The 20,521-nt window shown below is 64.5% G+C and overlaps 2 protein-coding genes across 3 annotated transcripts in view; one reads left to right on the forward strand and one right to left on the reverse strand.

The window, feature by feature from the left end:
• The window catches only part of CHLRE_14g627100v5 (uncharacterized protein), an 8,576-nt gene extending 115 nt beyond the window's left edge, over positions 1-8,461 (reverse strand). The window contains exons 1-7 of the mRNA XM_043070298.1: positions 7,148-8,461; positions 5,696-6,940; positions 3,266-4,562; positions 2,970-3,100; positions 2,368-2,755; positions 1,441-1,856; positions 1-1,286 (exon numbers count right to left, since the gene is read on the reverse strand). The exon at positions 1-1,286 is cut by the window's left edge and continues 115 nt beyond it. Of these exons, the coding sequence (XP_042916971.1) occupies positions 939-1,286; positions 1,441-1,856; positions 2,368-2,755; positions 2,970-3,100; positions 3,266-4,562; positions 5,696-6,940; positions 7,148-7,960 (4,638 nt within the window). The 5' untranslated portion in view covers positions 7,961-8,461 and the 3' untranslated portion in view covers positions 1-938. The remainder of the gene's footprint in view (positions 1,287-1,440; positions 1,857-2,367; positions 2,756-2,969; positions 3,101-3,265; positions 4,563-5,695; positions 6,941-7,147) is intronic.
• Positions 8,462-8,611: 150 nt separating this feature from the next.
• CHLRE_14g627150v5 (uncharacterized protein) lies at positions 8,612-16,873 on the forward strand. Of its 2 annotated transcripts, XM_043070299.1 has the most exons (15): positions 8,612-9,573; positions 9,947-10,114; positions 10,657-10,793; positions 11,230-11,287; positions 11,663-12,216; positions 12,586-12,742; positions 12,939-13,027; positions 13,474-13,590; positions 13,787-13,874; positions 14,248-14,316; positions 14,903-15,226; positions 15,592-15,801; positions 15,999-16,067; positions 16,274-16,360; positions 16,498-16,873. In XM_043070299.1, exons 1-14 carry the CDS (start codon positions 8,860-8,862, stop codon positions 16,343-16,345), a joined length of 2,826 nt encoding a protein of 941 aa, XP_042916973.1. In that variant the 5' UTR covers positions 8,612-8,859; the 3' UTR covers positions 16,346-16,360; positions 16,498-16,873. The 2 variants fall into 2 exon arrangements, with proteins under 2 accessions (XP_042916973.1, XP_042916972.1); XM_043070300.1 differs by having other exon boundaries at positions 16,274-16,873.
• Positions 16,874-20,521: the final 3,648 nt, after the last annotated feature.

Genomic DNA, 20,521 nt, shown 5'->3' on the forward strand with positions numbered 1-20,521 from the left:
GCTAAGGATGCCCGAAAGGCTAAACCGCAACAGTTAGGAGTTCGGTATCGCGCGCGGTGGCACCGTGACGAGTAGCAAGCAAGCCGGCAACGGGAAGATGTGCGTACGTGCGTGGTGGTCATATGCATGCTGCACAATGCCGCCAACAAGCCCACCCTCAATCAACTGACACGCGCAATAAGCCCACCCTCACCCACTTCCCTACGTTGGTAGAGTCCCATCGGTCTGGTAGGCTGTGACGGCGACACAGCTGCAGCAATTGTATACAATGGCGGTATGCCCCAAGAGGGGGAACGTGGGACATCCGCGTAAGCTTGCCTTGTCACAGGCGGCGACCCGCCCTAGCTGCCACACGCGCACCCCCTGACACACCGGCGTGCTCCTGCGGCGGGCCTCTGCAGGAGTGATTTGGTGACCTACGCCGGACGCACGTAATGAATATGTGAGAGCTACGTGGTGTATCAATGTGTACTTGCTCGAGTAGCTAGGCCTGTAAAACAGACATCACGGTGTGGACCTATGTTACCTGCAGACACATTGCCGCCTTCTAGATTTGCAGAATCAGAACAACGCACACGAAGGTCAGCCACCTACCCCCCCCATCCCTTTCCTTCAAGCATCCTAATTTGCCGCATACATACACACAAAACAAACTTAGCCGGAAGGGCAGACACTGACAAGTTCCCCCGCACCAAGCGCTACCAGCACACCGCAGCGCGCGGACGATGACAACAACGCTTCCCGCCCGACTGCCTCCGGTTGGGCACTTCACACCCGGTCGGGCAGCGTGCTTTTGAGCAACGGGATACGCCTACCCCACTCCTGCTTTCGTGCCGGCTTCAGCTGTACGTGTGTGATACATCTGGCTACATGTGTCATAAACCATTACTTCACAAAACAACTCTGATACTAGACCAAACGCCGCGGTGCCCCGCCTGTCACTGCGGCGCGCCACAGACAAAGCAGCCCAGCAGGCCGCGCTTGGCGCCGCGCCGCTTGCCCAGGCGCGCCGCCGGCACCTCTCCCGCCTCCTCTTGGTCCGCCATCGCAGTCACCGTCACAGCTCCCGGCGCCGCCGCCGACGCGGGCGCGATCTCAGCGACTGGTGTCGCCGCCGCCCGCGTGTCTGCCTGCTGTGCCATGCCGCCTGCCACCGCGGCCGCCGCTGCTGCCGAGTGCACTTCGCGCCCCAGGGGTGAGGCACGCGCGGGCGCACCGCGCGGGTGTGGGTGGGGGTGCGGCGGACTGCTGGCGGAGCAGGTGAGCGAGTGCGTGCGCTGCGTCGCCTGCGAGCATACACAGCACCCGAAGGTTGGCAATCTTGCTTGACGCTAATTCACACTTTGCAAGCGTGCCCGTGTTGCAAGCCACATCCCAAACATCACCAGCACCGTATCAGCCCTACAGTCCACGCTGGCACAGCTTCCTTTCCCTTCTCACCGGTGCGCTGCCGAGGCCGGCCGAGGCGCCGCCCGGGCTCCTGCAAATTACCACCGATGAAGGCGACGCCGTGACGCCTACACTGCCGGGCGCCGCCGGGCCCTGCGGCCCTGCCGCCGCCGCGGGCGCCGTGGACCGCGGCGTCCCGGCACCTGGCGTACCCGAGTCGCTCAGCCGCACGCCGCCACCGCCGCCGCCGCCGCCGACGCTGAAGGCAGGGGATGCGGGCCGGGAGGTGGCGGCCGCCGCCGCGGCGGCAACCGCCGCCACCGCGGCGGCGGCGGCGGCCGCGGCGCCGGTGCGGCTGCCGGCGGCGGCGCTGCGGACGACGTCGCGGCGGCGGTCGGCTGCGTCCTTGAGCAGCTGCGCCACTGCGTCGTGGCCGCGGCGCCGAGCCAGGTCGTAGGCGGTGCGGCCTGTGACGTGAGGAATGCGCGTGGAGTGTGTGAGGAGAGGGGAGGAATAAGGAGGAGTGTGTGTTAATAAGCGGTCGCCGGAAGCTTGTGGAAGTAGGTGGGTGGTGTGGCGGCGATGGTACGTAAATGCCGGCCGGCCGAAAGGCCGGCATGCGTGAGCATGCACGGAATCCACAAACCCCGCGACATGGCTTTTGTTCACACGAAACCCCAAGCATCCTTTTCTACCCCTTTGGACAGCAATCCGTACACGTGGCGCTTTGAGGCTGACGTGTACCACCACGACTCGGCCCCCCTATCCCGGGGTCCGCGCGCGGCTCGCACTGCTGACATGTATGACTTCGGAGCTGCTCTGGACTGCTCCTTCCACCTGCCGCTACACTGCTGCCCAAGCCCGCCCGACTACATACGGTGATGTACAACGATTCGCTTATGCAGCTGCAGTTCTCCTTGCTGCGCGACTGTTTCCTTACGGGATTGGTTCAACGTTAACCCCCTATCCCGCTCTCACCTGCCCCGTCGCGCACGCCCACGAATGCCCCGTGCTCAATAAGTGCCGCCACCACTCCAAACGACCCAGCCTCAGCCGCATAGTGCAGCGCCGTACGGCCGCCCGCGCCACCACCGCCGGCACCACCGCCCGCTGTGGTCGAGGTGAAGGCAAAAGGAGAGGAGGAGGCGGCGAGGGCAGGGGCGGGGGCGGCGGAGGCGGTGCGGAGGCTGGGCAGCGGCGGCAGCTGATGGCTGGCGCCGCCGGCGTGTCGGGCGGAGGATGAGGTGGGCAGCGGCGCGGGCAGTTGCGGCCGGTGCAGGGCTGCGGATGCTGTTGAGGTCAAGGGGCCGGAGCTGCTGTGGGGCTGCTGAGGAATCTCAGTGGCGTTGACGTCCGCGCCGTGGTCCTGGTGGTGGGTGGTTGCCATGGGACATGGGTGGGTTGTTGGGTTTTAAGGACATGGCAAGCGCCAGAAAAGCTATGGCGCAGCGCGTTCGGCGTCCAGCCTTTCGCCTCTTGCCCTTAACCTCGTTCCACCATGCTCCACCCCGCCATATGGCGAGGATGCATCCCACAGCGCTGTCAACCAACATCAACGCCCCACCAGCCCACCCACTCACCACCAGGTACGCCACACGCGCCACGTTTCCGTGCTGCGCCGCCTGCACCAGCGCCCGCACGCGCGCCGCCGCCGGGTTGGCGCAAGAGGCGGCGCTGCCGCCCGACTGCGACACCGACTGAGAGACCGACCCTGCAACACACGGGGTTTCCAGCAGACAACGTAGGAGCAGAGCGTCATGTCAGCCAATCCGACGGCGCACGGGCTAGGTAGCTAGGCACCTGGCGGCGGTTCTGGATTCAAGGAATGCACAGGACACAACAGCAGGGGCAGGGCGGCAAAGAAAGAAAGTCTCACCATCGAGCCCTGGGCCGCCGAGCGGGTCGCGCCCTGACTGGAAACGAACCACAGTCGCCGTGAACGAGTCCTCGCTCCCGATGGAGCCGCCGCGGCGGTGGCCTCCACCGTGGCGGCGCCCCATGGAGCCAGCCGCCAGCGGCGGCGGCGCCATCATTGGCAGTGCCAGCCGCGCCGCCGCCGCCGGAGCCGACGTGAGGCCGGCGTCAACAGCAGCCAGCGCCGCCGCTGCATCCGCCGCGGCGGCGGCGGTGTCACTGCAGCTCGCCATCGCGGCGGCGGCCGCGGCAGCGTTGGCGGCGGCGGCGGTTGCAACCGCCGGCTGTGCAACCACCATGTCGTGCAGCTGCCGTACGCCGTACTGCGCCGCCAACACGATGCGCTGGTACTCGCACGGCGACATCACGTACAGCGGCTCTCCGTCTTCCAGGAGCTTCTTAACCGCCGCCGTCGCCGCCACAACTGCCGCCGACGGTTGGCGCCGGCCTAGCAGCGCCCCCAGGCCGCCGCCGCCGGATCCAGATCCGGAGCCGCCGCCGCCAATGCCGGATCCGGCGGCTCCGCCGCCAGCGGCGCCGAAGGCGGCGCTGCCGTCAAGCGGCGCGCCGCCGGAGCTGGTGGCGTGGCGGCCGGCCCCAGGGAAGTAGGTGCAGGCTGAGGTGAGGATGTGGAAGGCGAGCGGGCAGTCGTGCTGCTCCGCCGCCGCCACTACTGCCGCAAACGACTTCATGGGCAGCACCGCGAACGGTATGCCCTTGTCCAGGCATTTGCGCACCGCCGCCGCCACCGCCGCCGCCGCCGCTGGCGCTGCCAAAGGCGACTTCCTTGCAGCAGCGGCAGCTGCGGCGGCGGCGCCTTCGGCCCCGCCGGCGACGTCATGCGACGGCATGCCCGACAGCGGCAGGTGCGTGTAGGCGCCAGCAAAGGGTGAGCTGCGGCCGGTCGCCGGTGCAGCCGCCCCCGCCGCAGTGGCGGCCGCTGCAGCGGTGGAGAAGCTATTGGCGGAGGCGTGAGTCCGGCCGATGGAGAGGTTGCTGTTGAGTTGGCGGCTGCCGCCGGCAGTTGCCAGGGTGCCGCCGGCGCCAAAGCTGCCGCTGGACGTCGCGAGTGGCAGCAGCGTGCGCTGAGCCGCCGACGCCAGGGCCCGCATGTAGTCGGCTGACGCCGCCACCAGCTGCGGCGGGTGGGCCGGGTCGGCGGCAGCACAGGCGGCCTCGCCCGACTGCGGCGCCGTGTCCTCCGTGGTCGCGCGGCGGCTGCCCGTGTCCGCGTCGCACTCGGGCGCCAGCAGCTCCTCCTGCAGGTCGGCGGCTGGTGTGTGGGTCAACAAAATCAACACAGCGCTGCATGAAGCGGAGCAAAAGGAGCCCGAGGGAAGTGTGCGATTTAAGGGCACCGCGGAATGCAAGGCGCGCCGAAGGGGTCGACCGGTGCAACCGAACGCCACACGGCGTATAATGATACTGCAATGTCAAACGCGCAAACCACCTTGCTGCAGCCCTCCCCGCATGGCGCCCCCCGGTACTACCGCTTGGCACTAACGCCTCTGCCTGTGCTCCGCGCGTTTTAGTTGGTTTGGTTTAGTTTGCGCTGGTACCGTATTCACACACACACACACACACACACACACACACACACACACACACACACACGGCGCACACACGCACACACACCAGCCTGTGTCTGACACGTCTGGAACCGCTGCAACCGCCGCCCGCCACGTCCCCCATGCAGCCTTGACCCCGATTAGTCGCAGTGCCACCGCTAACTCGCCCTCGCCCTCGCCCTCCCATAGTGCTAACTCGCCCTCGCCCTCCCATAGTGCTAACTCGCCCTCCCATAGTGCTAACTCGCCCTCGCCCTCGCCCTCCCATAGCGCTAACTCGCCCTCGCCCTCGCCCTCCCATAGTGTTATTGTACTTAGTGGGCGGGATTTGGGACGCGTGATACCTAGCTTGTCTGCTGCACGCCGCCTCTCTTGTCGCCTTTGCCATTCGCCTGCCCGTGACACTTCCTCGCTGCCGCCCTATGCCCATGCTTCCGCTTTTGCCTATAGATGAGCTCGACTACGACCAGCGGGCGGGAATCTGGGAATTAGGCGTGCTGGGTAAACGTTGTTTAGCGCGCCCAGGGTGCGGAGCATGGACGCATACAGGTGCATCGCGGGGTCAGGCCGAATGGTCGCCCGTGGGGTTCCAGGCTTATCGCGGGTAAGTATGACTACCTGGGTCACGACAGTCACGCGACGCTCGGTAAAATGGTAGGTATCGGAAAGTAACTCCGTCGCGTCATTGGTCGGGCTTTCGTTTCGTTTTTTAACACACACACACACACACACACACACACACACACACACACACACACACACACACACACACACACACAACCACACACCCCCGCCCCGCCCCGCCCCGCCCCGCTGCCTCCCACCTGCACCACCAGCATGTGCGCCTCGGGCGCCGCCGCCACCTCCGCCTTCTCCCCCTTCACCAGAAGCTCCGGCTGCTGCTCGCCGCTGCCCTGCTGTCCGGAAGCCCCGCCCTCCGCGAGGATCTGCACGCCCGACGGCTGCAGCGAAAACAGACTGTCCGTGGCGGGAATTGAACCCGGGTTGGTGCCGCCGCTGCCGCGTCCGCCGCCGTCCACCTCGCCCGAGGCGGTCAGGCCGGCGCCGCCCTCCTCTCCCTCGCCCTCCTCCGTTCCGCTGCCCGCGCTGCCGCTAGGCCGCGGCGGCGCCAGCCGCCCGGCCGCACCCGCACCCGCACCCGCACCCACGCCTGCGCCAGCGCCCGGGACGTACAGCGCATTGTGCTGTCCGGGGCTGGCGGCGGCGGATGGGGACAGGGCGCCGGAGGCGTAGGCCACTGCGCCCTGGAAGGGCGAGAAGGGGCGCAGCGCGCCGCCGGCACTGGGCGTGGGCGAGCGCATGTAGGCTTGCAGGTCGAACACGACCCGTTGGTCGCGGGGATCGCGGGGGTCTCGGTCGGGGGTGCGGCAGGACCCCAGCACCGACCCACAACGCGAGTTGTAGCCGGTGCCGCCGGCGGGTGCCGACCCGCACGGCGAGTTGAAGCCGGTGCCGCAAGCGCCATGGCCGCCGCCGGCGGAGGGCGCCGGCGAGGCGCGGCTGAGCGGCTGCGGGGCCGCGAGCGGGTGCTCGAGCTGAGCGGTCGCCGCCTCTCCAGCGACACCGGCCGGAGCCTCCACGCAAGGGTCCGGGATCATCAGCGCCCGCGGCCGCTGCTGCTGCTGCTGCTCGTGCTGGCGCTGCTGAGCCATGAAGCTGCCGCCATCGCCTCCGGCACCCGCACCATCCCCGCCGTACTCCTCGGCCTCCAGCGCCGCCTCCGCCAGACCCATGGCCGGCGCCTCACCGTCCACCGTGTCGGCATAAACACGTGCGCCCCCCTCGTCCTCCCCACACCCCAGCTCCTCAGGTGCTGTGCTGCTGGGCTCTCCTCCGCCCGAGGCAGGGTCTGAAGGCAAGCTACCTGCAGCCGCGGTACTGCTGCTGCTACTGCTGCTGCTGCTACTGCCACCTGGGGCGGCGCGAGAGCCGGGGGCTGCAGCCGTGACTCCAGCGCCGGCTGAGGTGCTGACGCTGTTGGCCCGGCGGTGAAGCACGGCGTCGCGAATGGCCACGAACTGGGCATACAGAGCCTCACGGGACAGCGCCTGGTGGTGGCAATCGGTGCGGACAAGAGCGGTGTGCGTTGGTCAGTGTTTGGTTGTGGGCGACGGAAATGGCGGGCGCGCCTACAATGTCTGTGCGGCAGGATGCGAAACGTGTACGCCCCAAGTGCTCCCAAACCCTACACGCCCGCTGGCAGCCCTCCGGAGCCCGTCGCAGGCAGCGCGTGCCCCCCATCCAGCCCCGCTCACCTCCAGTCCACCGGCGTCATGCTGACCCGCAATGTCGGCGCCACCCGGGCCGAACACGCCGCCCGTGCCCTCGGCCCACGACGACCGCCGCCGCCGCTGCGGCGCCACGGGCATCCCCGTTGCCCCGCTGCCGGCAGCCTGGGGTGAAGCCCAGCCGCCGCCTGTCGCGCCGTTAGCAGCAGCGGCTGCAGCTCCGCCAGCGCCTGATGAGCCGGGCTGGGCCGGTGGCGCCGGACCGTCGTAGGCGCCGCTGTAGCGGCTGTAGCAGTGGCTGTCAGCGGCGCTGGCGGCGGTGAAGGCGGCGGCGTGGTGCTGGTGGCGCGGCCGGCTGCCGTTAGCGCTGGAGGCGCCAGCGGTGCTGAAACGCGCGCGACGCACGGCGGCGGCGGTTGGGTCCGGCGGCGCGGAGAAGAGCCGCGCGCGGTGGGCCGCCGCGGCGGCCGTCGCCGCCACCACGGCTTCGCGCGGAGAGGCGCAGCCCGGCCCAGCTCCGTCGAGGAAGCTAGCGCCGCCGGGAGCCGTCAGACAGGCGGCGGCAGCACCCCCGGCGACTGTGGATGTGTCTGTGGAGTCGCTGGCGAAAGGAGCCAGCTGGGGTAGGAGGTGTTGGCGGGGTTCGTCCGCTGCCTGCGGCGAGGCGGCAGCCTCCGGCGAGGAGGAGGCTGATTCGGTGTCGTCGCTGAAAGGAACGGGACTGAGGCCGGGGATGGCCAGTGCGCCTGGGGCGCAGTGGGCTCCCGACGAGTCGGTGTGGCGAGCGAGCTCTTCACAGTGCGCAGAGCCGTCTTCCTCGACATATTGAGTGGGCGTCATTGGCTGCACGTCCGCGGCTGGTCGCGTCAAGCGACGACCGAACCGTGTTGATTGCCCGTAGCGTGTCGCCCTAACGCGCTGCCTGGCCCGCCGTCGTTGGGCGCTACCAGTTAACAGTCGAGCGTACTGGCTCCGCAGCGTCCATGAAAGGAGCCAGCTGTCGCCGGCTAATGAAAGAGGAACCGGCGTTGGCGGAGCGCGGGTGCTCGGCGCTTGCAAGCCAGGTGGCCAGCCAGCTTGCTATGACGTGAAAGATGCTCCTTAGCAGAATACAATGAACGTTGAGGCTTTGGCGGGGCGTGTAGAGTCGTGTTCCTGTCAAGTGGGTGTAGCGCGAGGTTGCACTCCAAGCGCCTTCCTGTTATGTGTACGCTATTACTGTAAGTAAGAAGGTGACACTATTGCTATTATACGCAGGTCGCGGACTCTTGTAAGAAGAGCGGAAGGTCCGACGAGACGTTCTCTTGGCAGTACGTGAAGTTAGTTCATGAATATGTAATGGCAAGCATAACGTGGAATGAGATGAAAATGTGTCAAGTGTGGAACAATCGGGCAGAGAAGCCGGAAGGCCGCAGGGAAGGCCGCATGGGACTCCACTAGACCCTTCGCCAGCTTCCTTGCATCGGCCCCTTCTGCTCTTGCAAACGTGACTGTACAAGTGTTTCTATTCATTGGATTTTTACTGACATGCAATTTGCATGCTGCGAGCTCGAGCTCACTTCTTTTGCTTGCAAGCGCTCTCGCGGCCTCAGATTAGATCAAATGCTACCTTGACATATTTCTCATTCACCCCATGTGCTTCCAAACCCAGTTGCCCTAGTTTCCTTGCGCGACCCCATCGCGCGTACCATACCGCCTGGCGCCCGGGCACATTTAGGCTCGACCATAACCACATAGATATGCAAATACAGGCGTTGGGCTCGCTGCATCAGCAAACAGCGTCTGGCCACGCCTACAGCGGATGGCCCACGCGTGTGGCCCGGAGGGCTGTGTCTCGGGCTGCTCCTTGGGGCACATCGGCCTCGCGCCCCCTCGCCTCCGGCGTCTATGGAGCGCAGACAGCGGCTGCTGCTAGCAGCGCCACCACTACAGCGCTGGTTGGCAGCGGCGCCGCCGTTTCCAGCGCCTGGGCTAGCTCACGACCAACTGTGATGAGGTATCCGTGCACTCCCAGCAGCACGCCGCAGCGCCCCGCTCGCCTGCCAGCTTCCGGCGCCGGCGCCACCTGGGCTGGGCTGCCATCAACACCTGCAGTCTCAGTTGGCGCACCAGGCCTCAGCCCCGCGCTCTGCAACCGCAGGCGCGCCGCTGGCATCGCCGGCCTTGGGAGCCTCAGCGGTGGCCAGCGGCGGCCCGCGCTCGCCACAGCCGCAGCCGCCGCGGCGTCAGCGCCGGCGGCCTTGGCTGGTGCCGGCGGCGGAGCCGGCGCGAGGGCCATCCGTAGTGATTCTGACGCCGGCGATGCCAGCAGCGACAGCGTCCCTGTTGTTAGCGGCAATAGTGTCGGCAGTAGCACCGGGACCGGGGTGAAGCTACAGCCGGTGGACTACAGTACGCTGGCGGCGGCGGTGGCGGAGCTGCGGGCGGGCTGGGTGCCGGCCAAGGTGGAACAGGTAGGTGGGAAGGAGCGGGTTTGGGGCGTGGGCTTGGGCTTTGAAGAACTGGGATGTCGGGACGGGGATATCGGTCTTGACACTTTGATTGGGCGGACGTCACGTCTGCTTGGAGGGCACGTACAGCCGTATCATGCATGAACAGCACAGGGAAGCAGAACACGCAGGAAAGCGCCGTGCGGCCGATGCGGTGCGGTGCTCGCCCCCGCGCCGCTTCTGCTCCGCACCCCCCTGGCACCCCAGCCCATACACCACCTGCTCAAACCCTTCCGTCGCGGAAGATCCCCACACCTGCCACCCCCCCTCTTAACTCGTCATGCCTGTAACCCGCTCCCCCTCCGCTACACCCTCCCTATCACACTGCCCTCCGCAGGTGTTGATGCCCGACAAGACCAGCTTGTGCTTGCGCCTGCGCACGCCGGCCGGCCAGGGCTGGCTCCGGCTGTGCTGGCACGCCGCCTCGGGCCGCCTGGCGATGCTGGACCCGCGGGACGGTCCGGAGCGCGGCAGCGCCACCGAGTTGTACAGCCTGGCCGAGCAGGTGGGTGTGGAGGGGGGGGAGGGAGTGGGGGGAAGGAGGGGGGGAGTGCGGGGAGAAGGGGGAAGAGGTGGGTGTGGAGGGGGGGGAGGGAGGGGGGGAGGGAGGGAGGGGAAAGCCTGGCGGAGCAGGTGGGGACGAAATGGAGGGGTGGTGGTGGGTCCTGATGTGGGAGGAGAAAGTCAGGGAGAACAAGGGCAGGGGTACGGCATGTTCGCGCGCGGCGTTCAGGGCGGATAGTAAGTATGGCTAGCAGGAGTGTGAGAGTCAGCCAATCCGTCCTGGCGGGGTCGTGAGGGCAAGGTGTGAAGGCAGCGGGAGCTTGATGGCGCCGACATGAGTAGCCGGGCTGGAATCACAGCCGGTTTGCGTGTATGGCGCGGATGGCAGTGCCGTGGGCATAAATACTACACAATGCCCGCGGACACACCATTGCACACGCGTGTTCCTTCCTCGTTCCTTGTGCTCCCCAACACACCTCCCCCCCCCCACCCACGCCTGCCCCCTCCTCTCGCCCTCTCCTCCCGTGCCCTCCTCTCCCCCAGGTCCACTCCGCCCTGACGGGTCTGGTGCTGGTGGGGGTGGAGCTGCCGGCGGCCTGGGAGCGGGTGGCGGCGCTGAGGTTTGGCACGCGGCCGGGCGAGCCACCCAGTCACAGCCTGTACCTGGAGATCATGGCTCGGTGGGTTGGCCGGTGGTTACAATGATGAGGGCATTTGCACTTGGTTCAATCTTTCCACTTGGTGAAGGCTATTTCACTTGATTAAGTCTTTTCACTTGGTGAAGGCTTTGACATGATGACGGATAGGGCGGCACGGCTTGCTGTATCGTGTGTTGTGCTGTGTTGGTGTGCAAGGCGGGGAGGAGAAGGGGCTGGAGCTGGGGGGTCCCGGCGGGGATGACCGGGTGTATGTGTCTTGCGGGTGTGGGCAATGCTCAAATCTTCATTTTTGGTTATGCGGCTACACTGGCCTAGGGCCGCATGTCATGTGCTCCGTCCGTCTGGACCCCAGCCCATGGTCCGATTGCATTGCGCGTGTGTTTGCATCCCCCCCTTTGTACCTGGCTACGACTTCACTTCGTAAACTTAATGCATGTAACCCCCCCCCCTCACACAGGTACAGCAACCTCGTGCTGGCCGGCTCACAGAATGAGATCCTGGCAACCGCCTACCAGGCAAGTTAGGGGAGCTCATTGGCAGGGCCGTAGCAGGGCCGTAAGCGGGCTATGTAGCAACTCTTTGTTGCCCCCTACTGGGTTAAGTAGGCAATGGTGGTGCATGAGGAGTAAGGGAGCAATGGGCGACGCGGTGTGTTTGCATATGCGTGAGACACCAACGAGCCACATGCGTGTACGTGTACATCACTCCCGCCGCTCAGCAATCCTCTTTCCCTTTGCCCTTACCCTCTCCAGTCCCGTCCCGTTCGCACCATCCCGTTCCCCTCGTCGCGTGACAGTCCCACGCACCTGCTCACCCCCAGCCCCCCCGCCTACGCCTTCACTTCTTAACTAATCATGAATGTAACCCCCCCCCCCGCCCTCTCCCCACAGGTGGGCGGCATGATGTCCAGCCACCGGCAGGTGCAGGTGGGTCGCAGCTACAGCCTGCCGCCACTGCTGTTCGGCGTGCCGCCCTCGCCAGCTGCTACGGCCGCCGCCGCCGCGGAGTGGCGCCAGACGCTCACGCGTGCCGCCGCCATGGCCGCCGCCACCGCGGCCGCTACAGCCGCCGCGCGGCAGCAGCGCAAGAAGGGTGCCGGCGGCGGCGGCGGCAGCGCAGCCGCTGCCGCTGCCGCCGCCGCGCCTCCTGAGGATGCCAGCCGCGACCCGGCTGTAGCAGCGGACTCAGCAAATACAGTAATAGCAGTAGCAGGCGTGGCGGGGGAGGGGCGCCTGATGGACGGGTTCGTTCGGGCCTTCCACGGCGTCAGCCCGGCCCTGGTGGAGGAGCTATGTGTGGCGGCGGGGGTGCCGGGCGCGGCGGCGGCGCCGCCGAGCAGCCTCAGTGAGGGCCAGTGGGCGGCGCTGCATGGGCAGTGGCTGGCGTGGCAGCGGCGGCTGGCGGCTGGCGAGTTCGCGGCGTCATCGGATCCAGCGACCGGCAGGTGCGTGTGGGCGCTTGCCGTGTGTGGGTTTGTGGTCGCGGCTTGGAGGCCTTGCCCCAACGCCCCCAGAGCGTTCTCAGATCTCACCCTGCGATCCCGTCAGTCCGCCTTGCGCACTTGCTGTTTTGCTGACACAATCAGAAATCCACACGTCCGCGTGACCACAAGACCGCACACATTCAAGCACCCACGCACACACACATACACACACACATACACACACACATTCAAGCACCTACGCACACACACACACACACACACACAAACACACACACACACACACACACACACACACACACACATTCAAGCACCCACGCACACACACACACACACACACACACAAACACACACACACACACACACATTCAGGTACTCGGTGTTCGGCTCGCTCCCCGTGCGCCACGCCTCCGTACACGCCCTGCTGGAGCAGTACTACGGCCCCGCGGCGGCGGCGGAGGCGGCGGCGGCGCTGCAGGCGCGGCTGGCGGGGGTGGTGGCGGCGGCCCTGAAGAAGACGCGGGGAAAGGTGCGTGCGGGGTGTGTCTGTGCGTTTGTGTGTGCACAGGTGTATGGTGACAAGGACACGGAACCCACACATTCCTTTCTCTGGCTGTATAAGAAAGCGGTCGCCGTGCTCTGTCCCGTGGCCTCCCCAAACCCCCAACCACCAACCACCAACCACCAACCACCAACCCCCAACCACCAACCCCCGACCCCACCAGGTCCGCGCCTTCCAGCAGCAGCTGTCTGACTCGGACGCGGCGGAGGGGGTGCAGCGTCAGGCCGACCTCATCACAGCCAACCTGTACCGGTGAGGGAGCAATCGGGGGTCGTCAAATACCAGCCCAACAGCCCAAACTAAACATAAAAGCAACGAGAACGAGCGGAGTGCAGGCAGAGGCGTTAGTTGCAAGCGATAATACTTATGGGATGTGCGCCGAGGCGTCGCGGAGCAGCGGGGGTTCTGTAAGGGAGTCAGGGAGCGAGTGAGCGGTCGAGGGAGCTGGCAAATGCTGGCACATGCGGTCATGTCACATGGCGGGCGCACCTCTTTGGGCTGGGGTCGCTGACGGCCTCGCCCGCCGCCTCCCTGTTTGCCCGTCACCCTCGTCACCCTTTCCGCCCTTCCATTCCCTCCCTACCCAACGCTGGTCCCAAACCCACCGCGCCCTCCCCGCTCTGACCTACCGTATTTCTCCTTTCCCACCCCTGCTGTCCGCACCACCTCACCTCGTTTCAACGCAACCCGGCGGGCAGCATTCCCGCCGGCGCCTCCTCCGTGACGGTTGAGGACTGGGACACTGGCGCGCCGTTGACCCTGCCGCTGGACCCGCTGCAGCCGCCCGTGGCCACAGCCGAGGGCCTGTACAAGAAGTGAGTGGGTGGTTGTGGGCATTGACGTTGTCTTGTTTGTTGTGCCAGCTGCCTATCACCCGTGCTAGTGCCAGCTCGTGCATGCAGCGTACGTAGGGCAATAATGCCGTAACGTAGAGCCTATGTTTGCACGTGCGGCCCCCCACGGTTGCTCCTCGACACGCCTGCCTCTTGACGGCGCGCGTGTCGCACGCAGGGCGCGCAAGCTGCGGCGGGCGGTGGACGCGGTGGGGCCGCTGCTGGCGGCGGCGGAGGAGGAGGTGGCGTACCTGGAGGAGGTGGAGGTGAGCGCGGGCGGCGGGTGTGTGGATGGGTGGCGGGGGTGTGTGTGGGTGGGGGGGGGGGGGAGGGGGGGCGTGCATGTGGGTGGGGTGGGGCGGGGTTGAGCCGCGTGTCTACTATTGATGGGCGGGGTGCGGCCGTGGCGCTCAGTAGTGCGGCGCCGAGTCCGGTGTGGTGAATGTGAGGTGCTTGGGATCATGGCAAGTTTATTGGCAACCCGTCTGCTGGATGGGCCGTGTTGACTCCGCCCCGGCGGCAGCTGCATCCATCCCTAGCTGCCCCCCGGAGCACCTGTTTCACGCCACCTCTGCCTGCCTGCCATCCTTGCTTCAAGCCGCCGTGGGCCCTCCTCCCCATCCGCACCCTCCCCTGCAGGTGGGCCTGGCAGGCCTGAAGCAGTGGAGCGGTGACGCCGCAGACATGGCCGCACTCAGGGAGGTGCAGGTGGGTGGGCGAGCCCGCGTGCGCGTGAGCTGCTGCTGACGGTGCCCTACCTGGCATTGCTTGATGAGGCTGCGCTTATACTGCAGTACTGCAGTATTGTTGGCAGGGCGGATTGGGGCGGCCGCGCGCGGCAGGTGACCCCACCTACCCAGTAGCTAGTGGGGATGGGACCTTCATGTTGCGCTAGGGTAGGTCTCAATGCCCTTCCATGTGTACTCCCTTTCACACGTACACACATGCGCGCGGGTGCTTGTCGCTTTCCGTCTAGAAAATTATTTTACGTACGGCACTTACACATAATAACCGAGCCGCACAGTGGTGCCCATGCGTGGTGGGGCACTCGACGGCGCAGGGCGGGGCGGCACAAGGCAAGGCACCCCCGTGTGGCCGGGACGCTGCGTGTGTACGTTCCTGAGCACAGCTAGCAGCCCGGACCAACATAACACGATATCATGGATAGCATTGCATGCCCGACCCTACGTACCAAACCTTCACTGCTTGCAAACATCACACGTTCGTTATACATACAACTGCAACCACAGAATTCACCATTCACATGCTGCAAACACAATTATAATTCACACAGGACGAGCTGGTTGCCGGCAAGTACATGAAGCCGCCAACGGACGCCGCCCTGGCAGTGAAGACAGCAGCCAAGGCCGCGAAGGCCGCACAGCGCAACGCCACACGCAGCGGCGGCGGTGGTGGCAAGAAGGGCGCCTCCGGCGGCGCAGGCAAGAAGAGCACTGCTGCTGGTGCTGCTGGTGGTGGCGGTGGCGGGGCGGCAGCGGCTGCGGCTGCGGCGGGTGGCGGCGGCGACACGGCGGCGGCGCGGCGCTACACCAGCCCTGGCGGTTACACGGTACTTGTGGGGCGGAACAACAAGCAAAACGACGTGCTCAGCACTCAGGTGGGTGGGAGCGGTGGATGGGAGCGGTGGGTGAATGGGTGGGTGGGTAGGTGCGTGGGAATGGTGATGGGATGATGATACGGTAACGTGGTGACATGCCTAGCAGATGGAGGCAGCTGGACAGTCGGTGACATGCCTAGCAGGTTGCCTTTGCAAATTGACATGCTGAATTGCTTATGGTACCACGGCTGTGTTCATGCAGTGCCGGGACTCACTGGACACAACACTACTCATCAAACGCCCCCACGCAACTTTGCGCTCACACTCACGCCCGCACTAACACGTGCACGTACAATGTCGATTCGCATTCGTCTGTGTGCTTCATCATGCTCCATTGTCACACACACATGCACGCGCGCACACAGGTTGCCGCGGATGAGGACCTGTGGTTCCACGTGCGCGGCATGCCGGGGTCGCACGTGCTGCTGCGCACCGCGGCCGGGGCGTCCCCACGCGGCGCTGGTGGTGGCGGCAGCAGCGGAGGGAGGCAGGGCCCGCAGCAGCCCAGCGACGCCGACGTGCAGTTCGCAGCGGACTGCGCCGCGTTCTTCAGCAAAGCCAAGGACAGTATCAAGGTTGGTGATAGGTGTGGGCCTAGTTCATTGCCACTGCTTCTGTCCTGGCCATTGTGAGACGCTGTCGAACCTTTCATCCGCTCCATTTCACGCAGTCGCTCCATTCGGTTTAGTGTGTAGCTAGAATGTATGCACCGGTAGGGCTCACGCCTCCACACCTCCTCCCTGTCACGCACCGTCGGTCTCCTCCCTCGCAGGTGGATGTGGTGATGAGCAAAGGCGCCTGGGTGCGCAAACCCAGGGGCGCCAAGCCGGGCGCGGTGCAGGTAGGATGGGAAATTTGGTTGCTGTTGCATGGATTGGACTTTGGACGGATGTTAGTTGTTAGGCCAGCAGCGTTAGCCGAGTCTTGTGCGCTGTACGATAACCGCAAGAAAGCTCGATAGGTGCGGCCTGTGCTGCTGTTGATTTCTTTGTGGCTGCGGCTCTGTGTCAATCTTTCATACGGTGTCCCATGCAACGTCTCACGCAGGTGACGCGCGAGCTGGGCAATGTGGTTGGGCGGCCCGGCGGCTGCCCTGCAGCGGCACTGGAGAGCACGTAGCTGTGCTTGTTCACGGTACGATAAAAAGAAGGCCAGGCAAGCGCAATGAGCAAACGCGGCATTGATTTGGCATGGACTAGGGCGCATCCGTCGCTGCTTTTGGTGGTTGCGGTGGTAAGTTTTTCTCTTTTCTGCGTAACGGGTGCGTGCAGGGGGTGCTGTGATGGCGTGGCCAAGGCTTGGTGATGGCCATCAGTACCATGATGGCAAAATAAGGTTTCCGGTACTCTGCAGATAGGTGAATGTGTGGAGTGCAAACGTTTCTTGTAAGCCAAGCGAAGACACTGTTCCCTCCACTTTTACACTTGAAGGGCAGAGCCGGATGGGCATTGCCCGTATCTTGCAGAGATGTCCATGCATGTATTAGTGATGGAGTGTGTTTGCGTTGAGTGTGCATGGCGAAAGGGGTCGCGCAAGCCGTGTCCGCAGGCTCGCCGGAACCTGCCGTGGTGCTATCGCCTGGCTGGGCGCCCAGAGCGTGAGGATTGCGCGTCAGCAAACTCTGTGAGCCAGCCAATTCGATACCTCCGCCTACCTGTGCCTCCCCCTGCCTCCCTGCAAGTGAACCTGCCTTTCCCACTGGGGCATCCTCCGGCTGTCCGGTTGTCATACGGTAATTACCTATCCGCTACTTGCGCCGGGGCTCAGCCCTTTTCCTAGCCGCGGCGGCGGCGGCAGCAGCGGCGGCGGCGGCGGCGCGTGCGCGCATTTTGGTAGCGGAGGGGGCGGGAAAGGCCACGTGGAGGAGGAGAGCGCAGCGCCGCCCAAGAAGCGGCGCAAGCGCGCAGGCTGAGGAGCCGGCTGGTGTCTAGGTAGCAGTCGGCGGTGGGGCTGGCAGGGCAGGCATAGCGGCATGACAAGTAGTGCGGATGTTGACAACTGTGCTGTGTCTGGCTTCGGTTGGCTCTGCTGGGGCATCGCGACTGCTAGATAGGCACCTGGTTTGGCTATGAGCCTGTGGAAACCCCTACCGCTACGCAGTACCCCGGCTTGCCCCCTCCCCCTGTCGCATTGCGCACCATTGCAGGCCAGGCATGACAGGAAATTAACCCCCGATCCCAGCTGTCGGCTATGGGCTCATTCCCAACTTCCAATTCCGCGCAGTCGCAGTTGTGCGAACGGGGTGGGAGGGGGTTGCGGGGTTGGTATCAGGGGAGGGATTTGCGCGGGGAGGCGCCGGTGAACACAGTTGCGTTTGCCGAAGGTAAGAGAGCGCGGGCGGGGCGGGGCGGGGCGTGCGGGGGCAAGGACGGGGGCCTGCGGGGGCAGGGGACCGAGAGTTCGCACACGTTTTCGACAAATCCTCACCACGATAGTATGCACTGTTGATATCACAAAACTCAGCTCTGCTTATGCATCGCGATGAAGCACATGCATTGCGTTTCTGCTATCGCTGATCGGAGAGATCGCATGCGCTTTGCACTCGTAAACGTCCAAGTCTATATGTTTGCTTTGAAGAATATCGTCCGCGGAAATGCAAAGCCGATCGCGCTATCGAGCGCCAGGATCCTCCAACGCCTCCGATCCCTTCGCCTCTAGTTACGCACGAGTCTTACGTCTTCCTCGTGTTTTCGCAAAGTTATGCGTTGCTACAGACACATTGAAAGGCGTATTATTTGCACAAGAACTCTGGTTACGTTCGGGTTTCCCGACGTAACTGCACATAAAACTGGAATAACCCAGGGGGCCCCGCCTGGGGACTCGATGCGACCGCAATGGCTTCCGCCCCTCCCCCTTCGGGGGAAGGGGCAAGCCAACCGACCCCGGCTATGTCCGGGCGGTGAGTTGTTCGGCCTCAGACTGTGGAGGGGCTCAGCTCCTTTTCCCGTGACCGGGGAACACTTGTTCTAGCCGCACGAACAGCGCTCGTATCTTACGAAGGCAGGGGCGGCGTCAGTGGCCGAATTCCTTAAAGTGGCTTCGTTCAGTTGACGAAACAGGCTGCCGCCGCTTCGTTCATCCCCAAACCTCCCAGCTTCGCAGCGCGATGGCTCGCCCTTTGTGGGGCTGCAAAGTCAGGCAATGTATAGTTTGGGATTGAAACGCGCTGGAAGGAGTTATTACAGCGTGTTGAACTGGCTGGAGAGGGGGGCAGGATGCAGCACCAGAAGACAGCTACAGGAGGTGACAGGAGTCAAGAGGCGACAGGAGGCAGGGTGAGACAGGACGCGACAGGAGGCAGGGGCGTGGGCAGGGGGAGGCAGGAGGAGACAGGGACGACACGGCACAGGCAGGGCACGGATTTTGTTGATTCCGCTTTGTGGCTTTTGCTTTTAGCTTGACTTTGGCTCTTATGGCTTTTGAGCGGCTCTTTGAGCGGCGGTGGCCTCATGGCCTGGACGGTGCACTTTACATACTAGTTTTTCTGTGTCGCATGCCTTCAAGGGTTTTTGCACTTGGCAAATACTCCGTTACAGCCTCTATTCCCTACAGGACTTGGTGAAATAGTAACAACTACAAACAACCCTAATGTAAGGTTCTTGCCGAGGACTACGGCTGTCGCCCCCCTTTGGGGGGCGAGCCAACTTTTTCCGGGGGCTCCGCCCCCGACCCGCACGATCGATGTCGACACCGACACGACACGCCCACTCCTCCCCTGCTTCCCGCCGACCCAACCTCACTCTCCCGCCAGGGGAACCCCTGTCTCCCGCCGTCAACACCCATAGATACAGCCCTTTGAGCCTTCTTACCATATGCCACGCAGGTTTCGGCCGTGGAGTAGCTGCTGGAACCCCCTGTCCTTGGCCACAAGTGGCCGAAATCCCAAAAAAAAAATGTCTTCGTCTGTTTGCCGAAAGACCCCCCAAGATCAAGTGCGTTTTGGCCGAAATTCCAAGTCAAGATAAAAAAATTCGTCCGCCAGAGGCCTTTTTGGGCAAATTTCGTTCCGAACGAAGGAAGATACTGTCGCGCCATTATGCCGGCATGGCATTTCGCCGGCAGCAGGGGCTAACCGTGCCATGGTTGTGGGGGTTAGTTCGTGCCATGCAGCGGGATGAGGCTGTCGCCCGGCTATAAGGGCGCAGCGCCGGCCTGTACCGGCGCTGCTTTCTCGTCACTCCCAACTGTGCATAGGTTTACTCTTATGTGCACCAACAACGGATCGACGTCTGTAACGAACTCTGGTGGACAGCGCACTGGGTTCCGGAAGTCATCTGTTGGGGCGTCTTCGGGTTGCAGCCAAGTCTAGGCGCGCAGGCGCATAGCAACGTCACTCTAGCCTAGCAACCACGCATCACCGTCAGCTGAGCTGCCAAACGGACTAGTTAGGCGAGGAGACAGCCGCCGGCTCCGCAAGCCTCGGATACCGGTTATCGAGCGCGCTGCACGGGCAGCCTGCGGAGGCGCCGGTCGGCCTATCCTGCAGCCACCAAGTAACGAGAAGGTGTGACCGGTGGCGGCGCCGTGCAAAGCCGGCAGAATGACACGACAATACGAGCGCTGCGCACGAAGCGCCTGGTGCCTCGGGGCCCCAAGCATGTCCTGCCTCCAACATTTGCCTAACCGTGCTGGAGTTGGCACCTGGTCGTGTGCTGCTTGTGTGGTGCGACCTGATCGGGTTGGCCTGTGACTCTGACAGCTGGGATCGTAACTGGCTGGCGCGGCTTGGGCCTCCCTCCGACACGGCCACTGTGCTGGGGCATCTAACATGTCTGTCGTGCACTCAAACTACCGACGTGATGGCGCAGCTGTATTCTTCAGCTGTAGCATTGTGCATATGGTCGGCAATGTCGTCTGCGTGCTATAAATGCGGATGTAACAGAGGGGACAGTCCTGGCACCCGAACACGCCGAGCCATCACATGCTATCAGGGCCCAACTTGACTCCGTCCACCAACCCCGACTTTGCTGCAAACCCTCCTACGGTCAAAGTCCGTGTGACTCGGCGCACAGTGAGTCCTAGCCAAGCCTCAACCCGCCAGAACCCCACCGCTGTGCCTCAAGCCCTCAACGCCAGAAGCCTAGGCACAGGCCGGGAATCGTCCAGGCCGCAGCACACACGCACAGCGCACGCACTAACCAGGGCGCAAGCGTCCAGGCACTAGAACGGTCGCCCACACGTGCGTCCTGCCCACACACAAAGCCACCAGCCTCTGACAACCTCTCACGGCGAGGGAGGCGGGGAATCAGCGTCATACGGCAAGCGCAATACCATGCCTTCACCAACAGCCCGAGA

Source organism: Chlamydomonas reinhardtii, chromosome 14, assembly GCF_000002595.2.
Source record: "Chlamydomonas reinhardtii strain CC-503 cw92 mt+ chromosome 14, whole genome shotgun sequence".
Taxonomy (NCBI): Eukaryota; Viridiplantae; Chlorophyta; class Chlorophyceae; order Chlamydomonadales; family Chlamydomonadaceae; genus Chlamydomonas; species Chlamydomonas reinhardtii.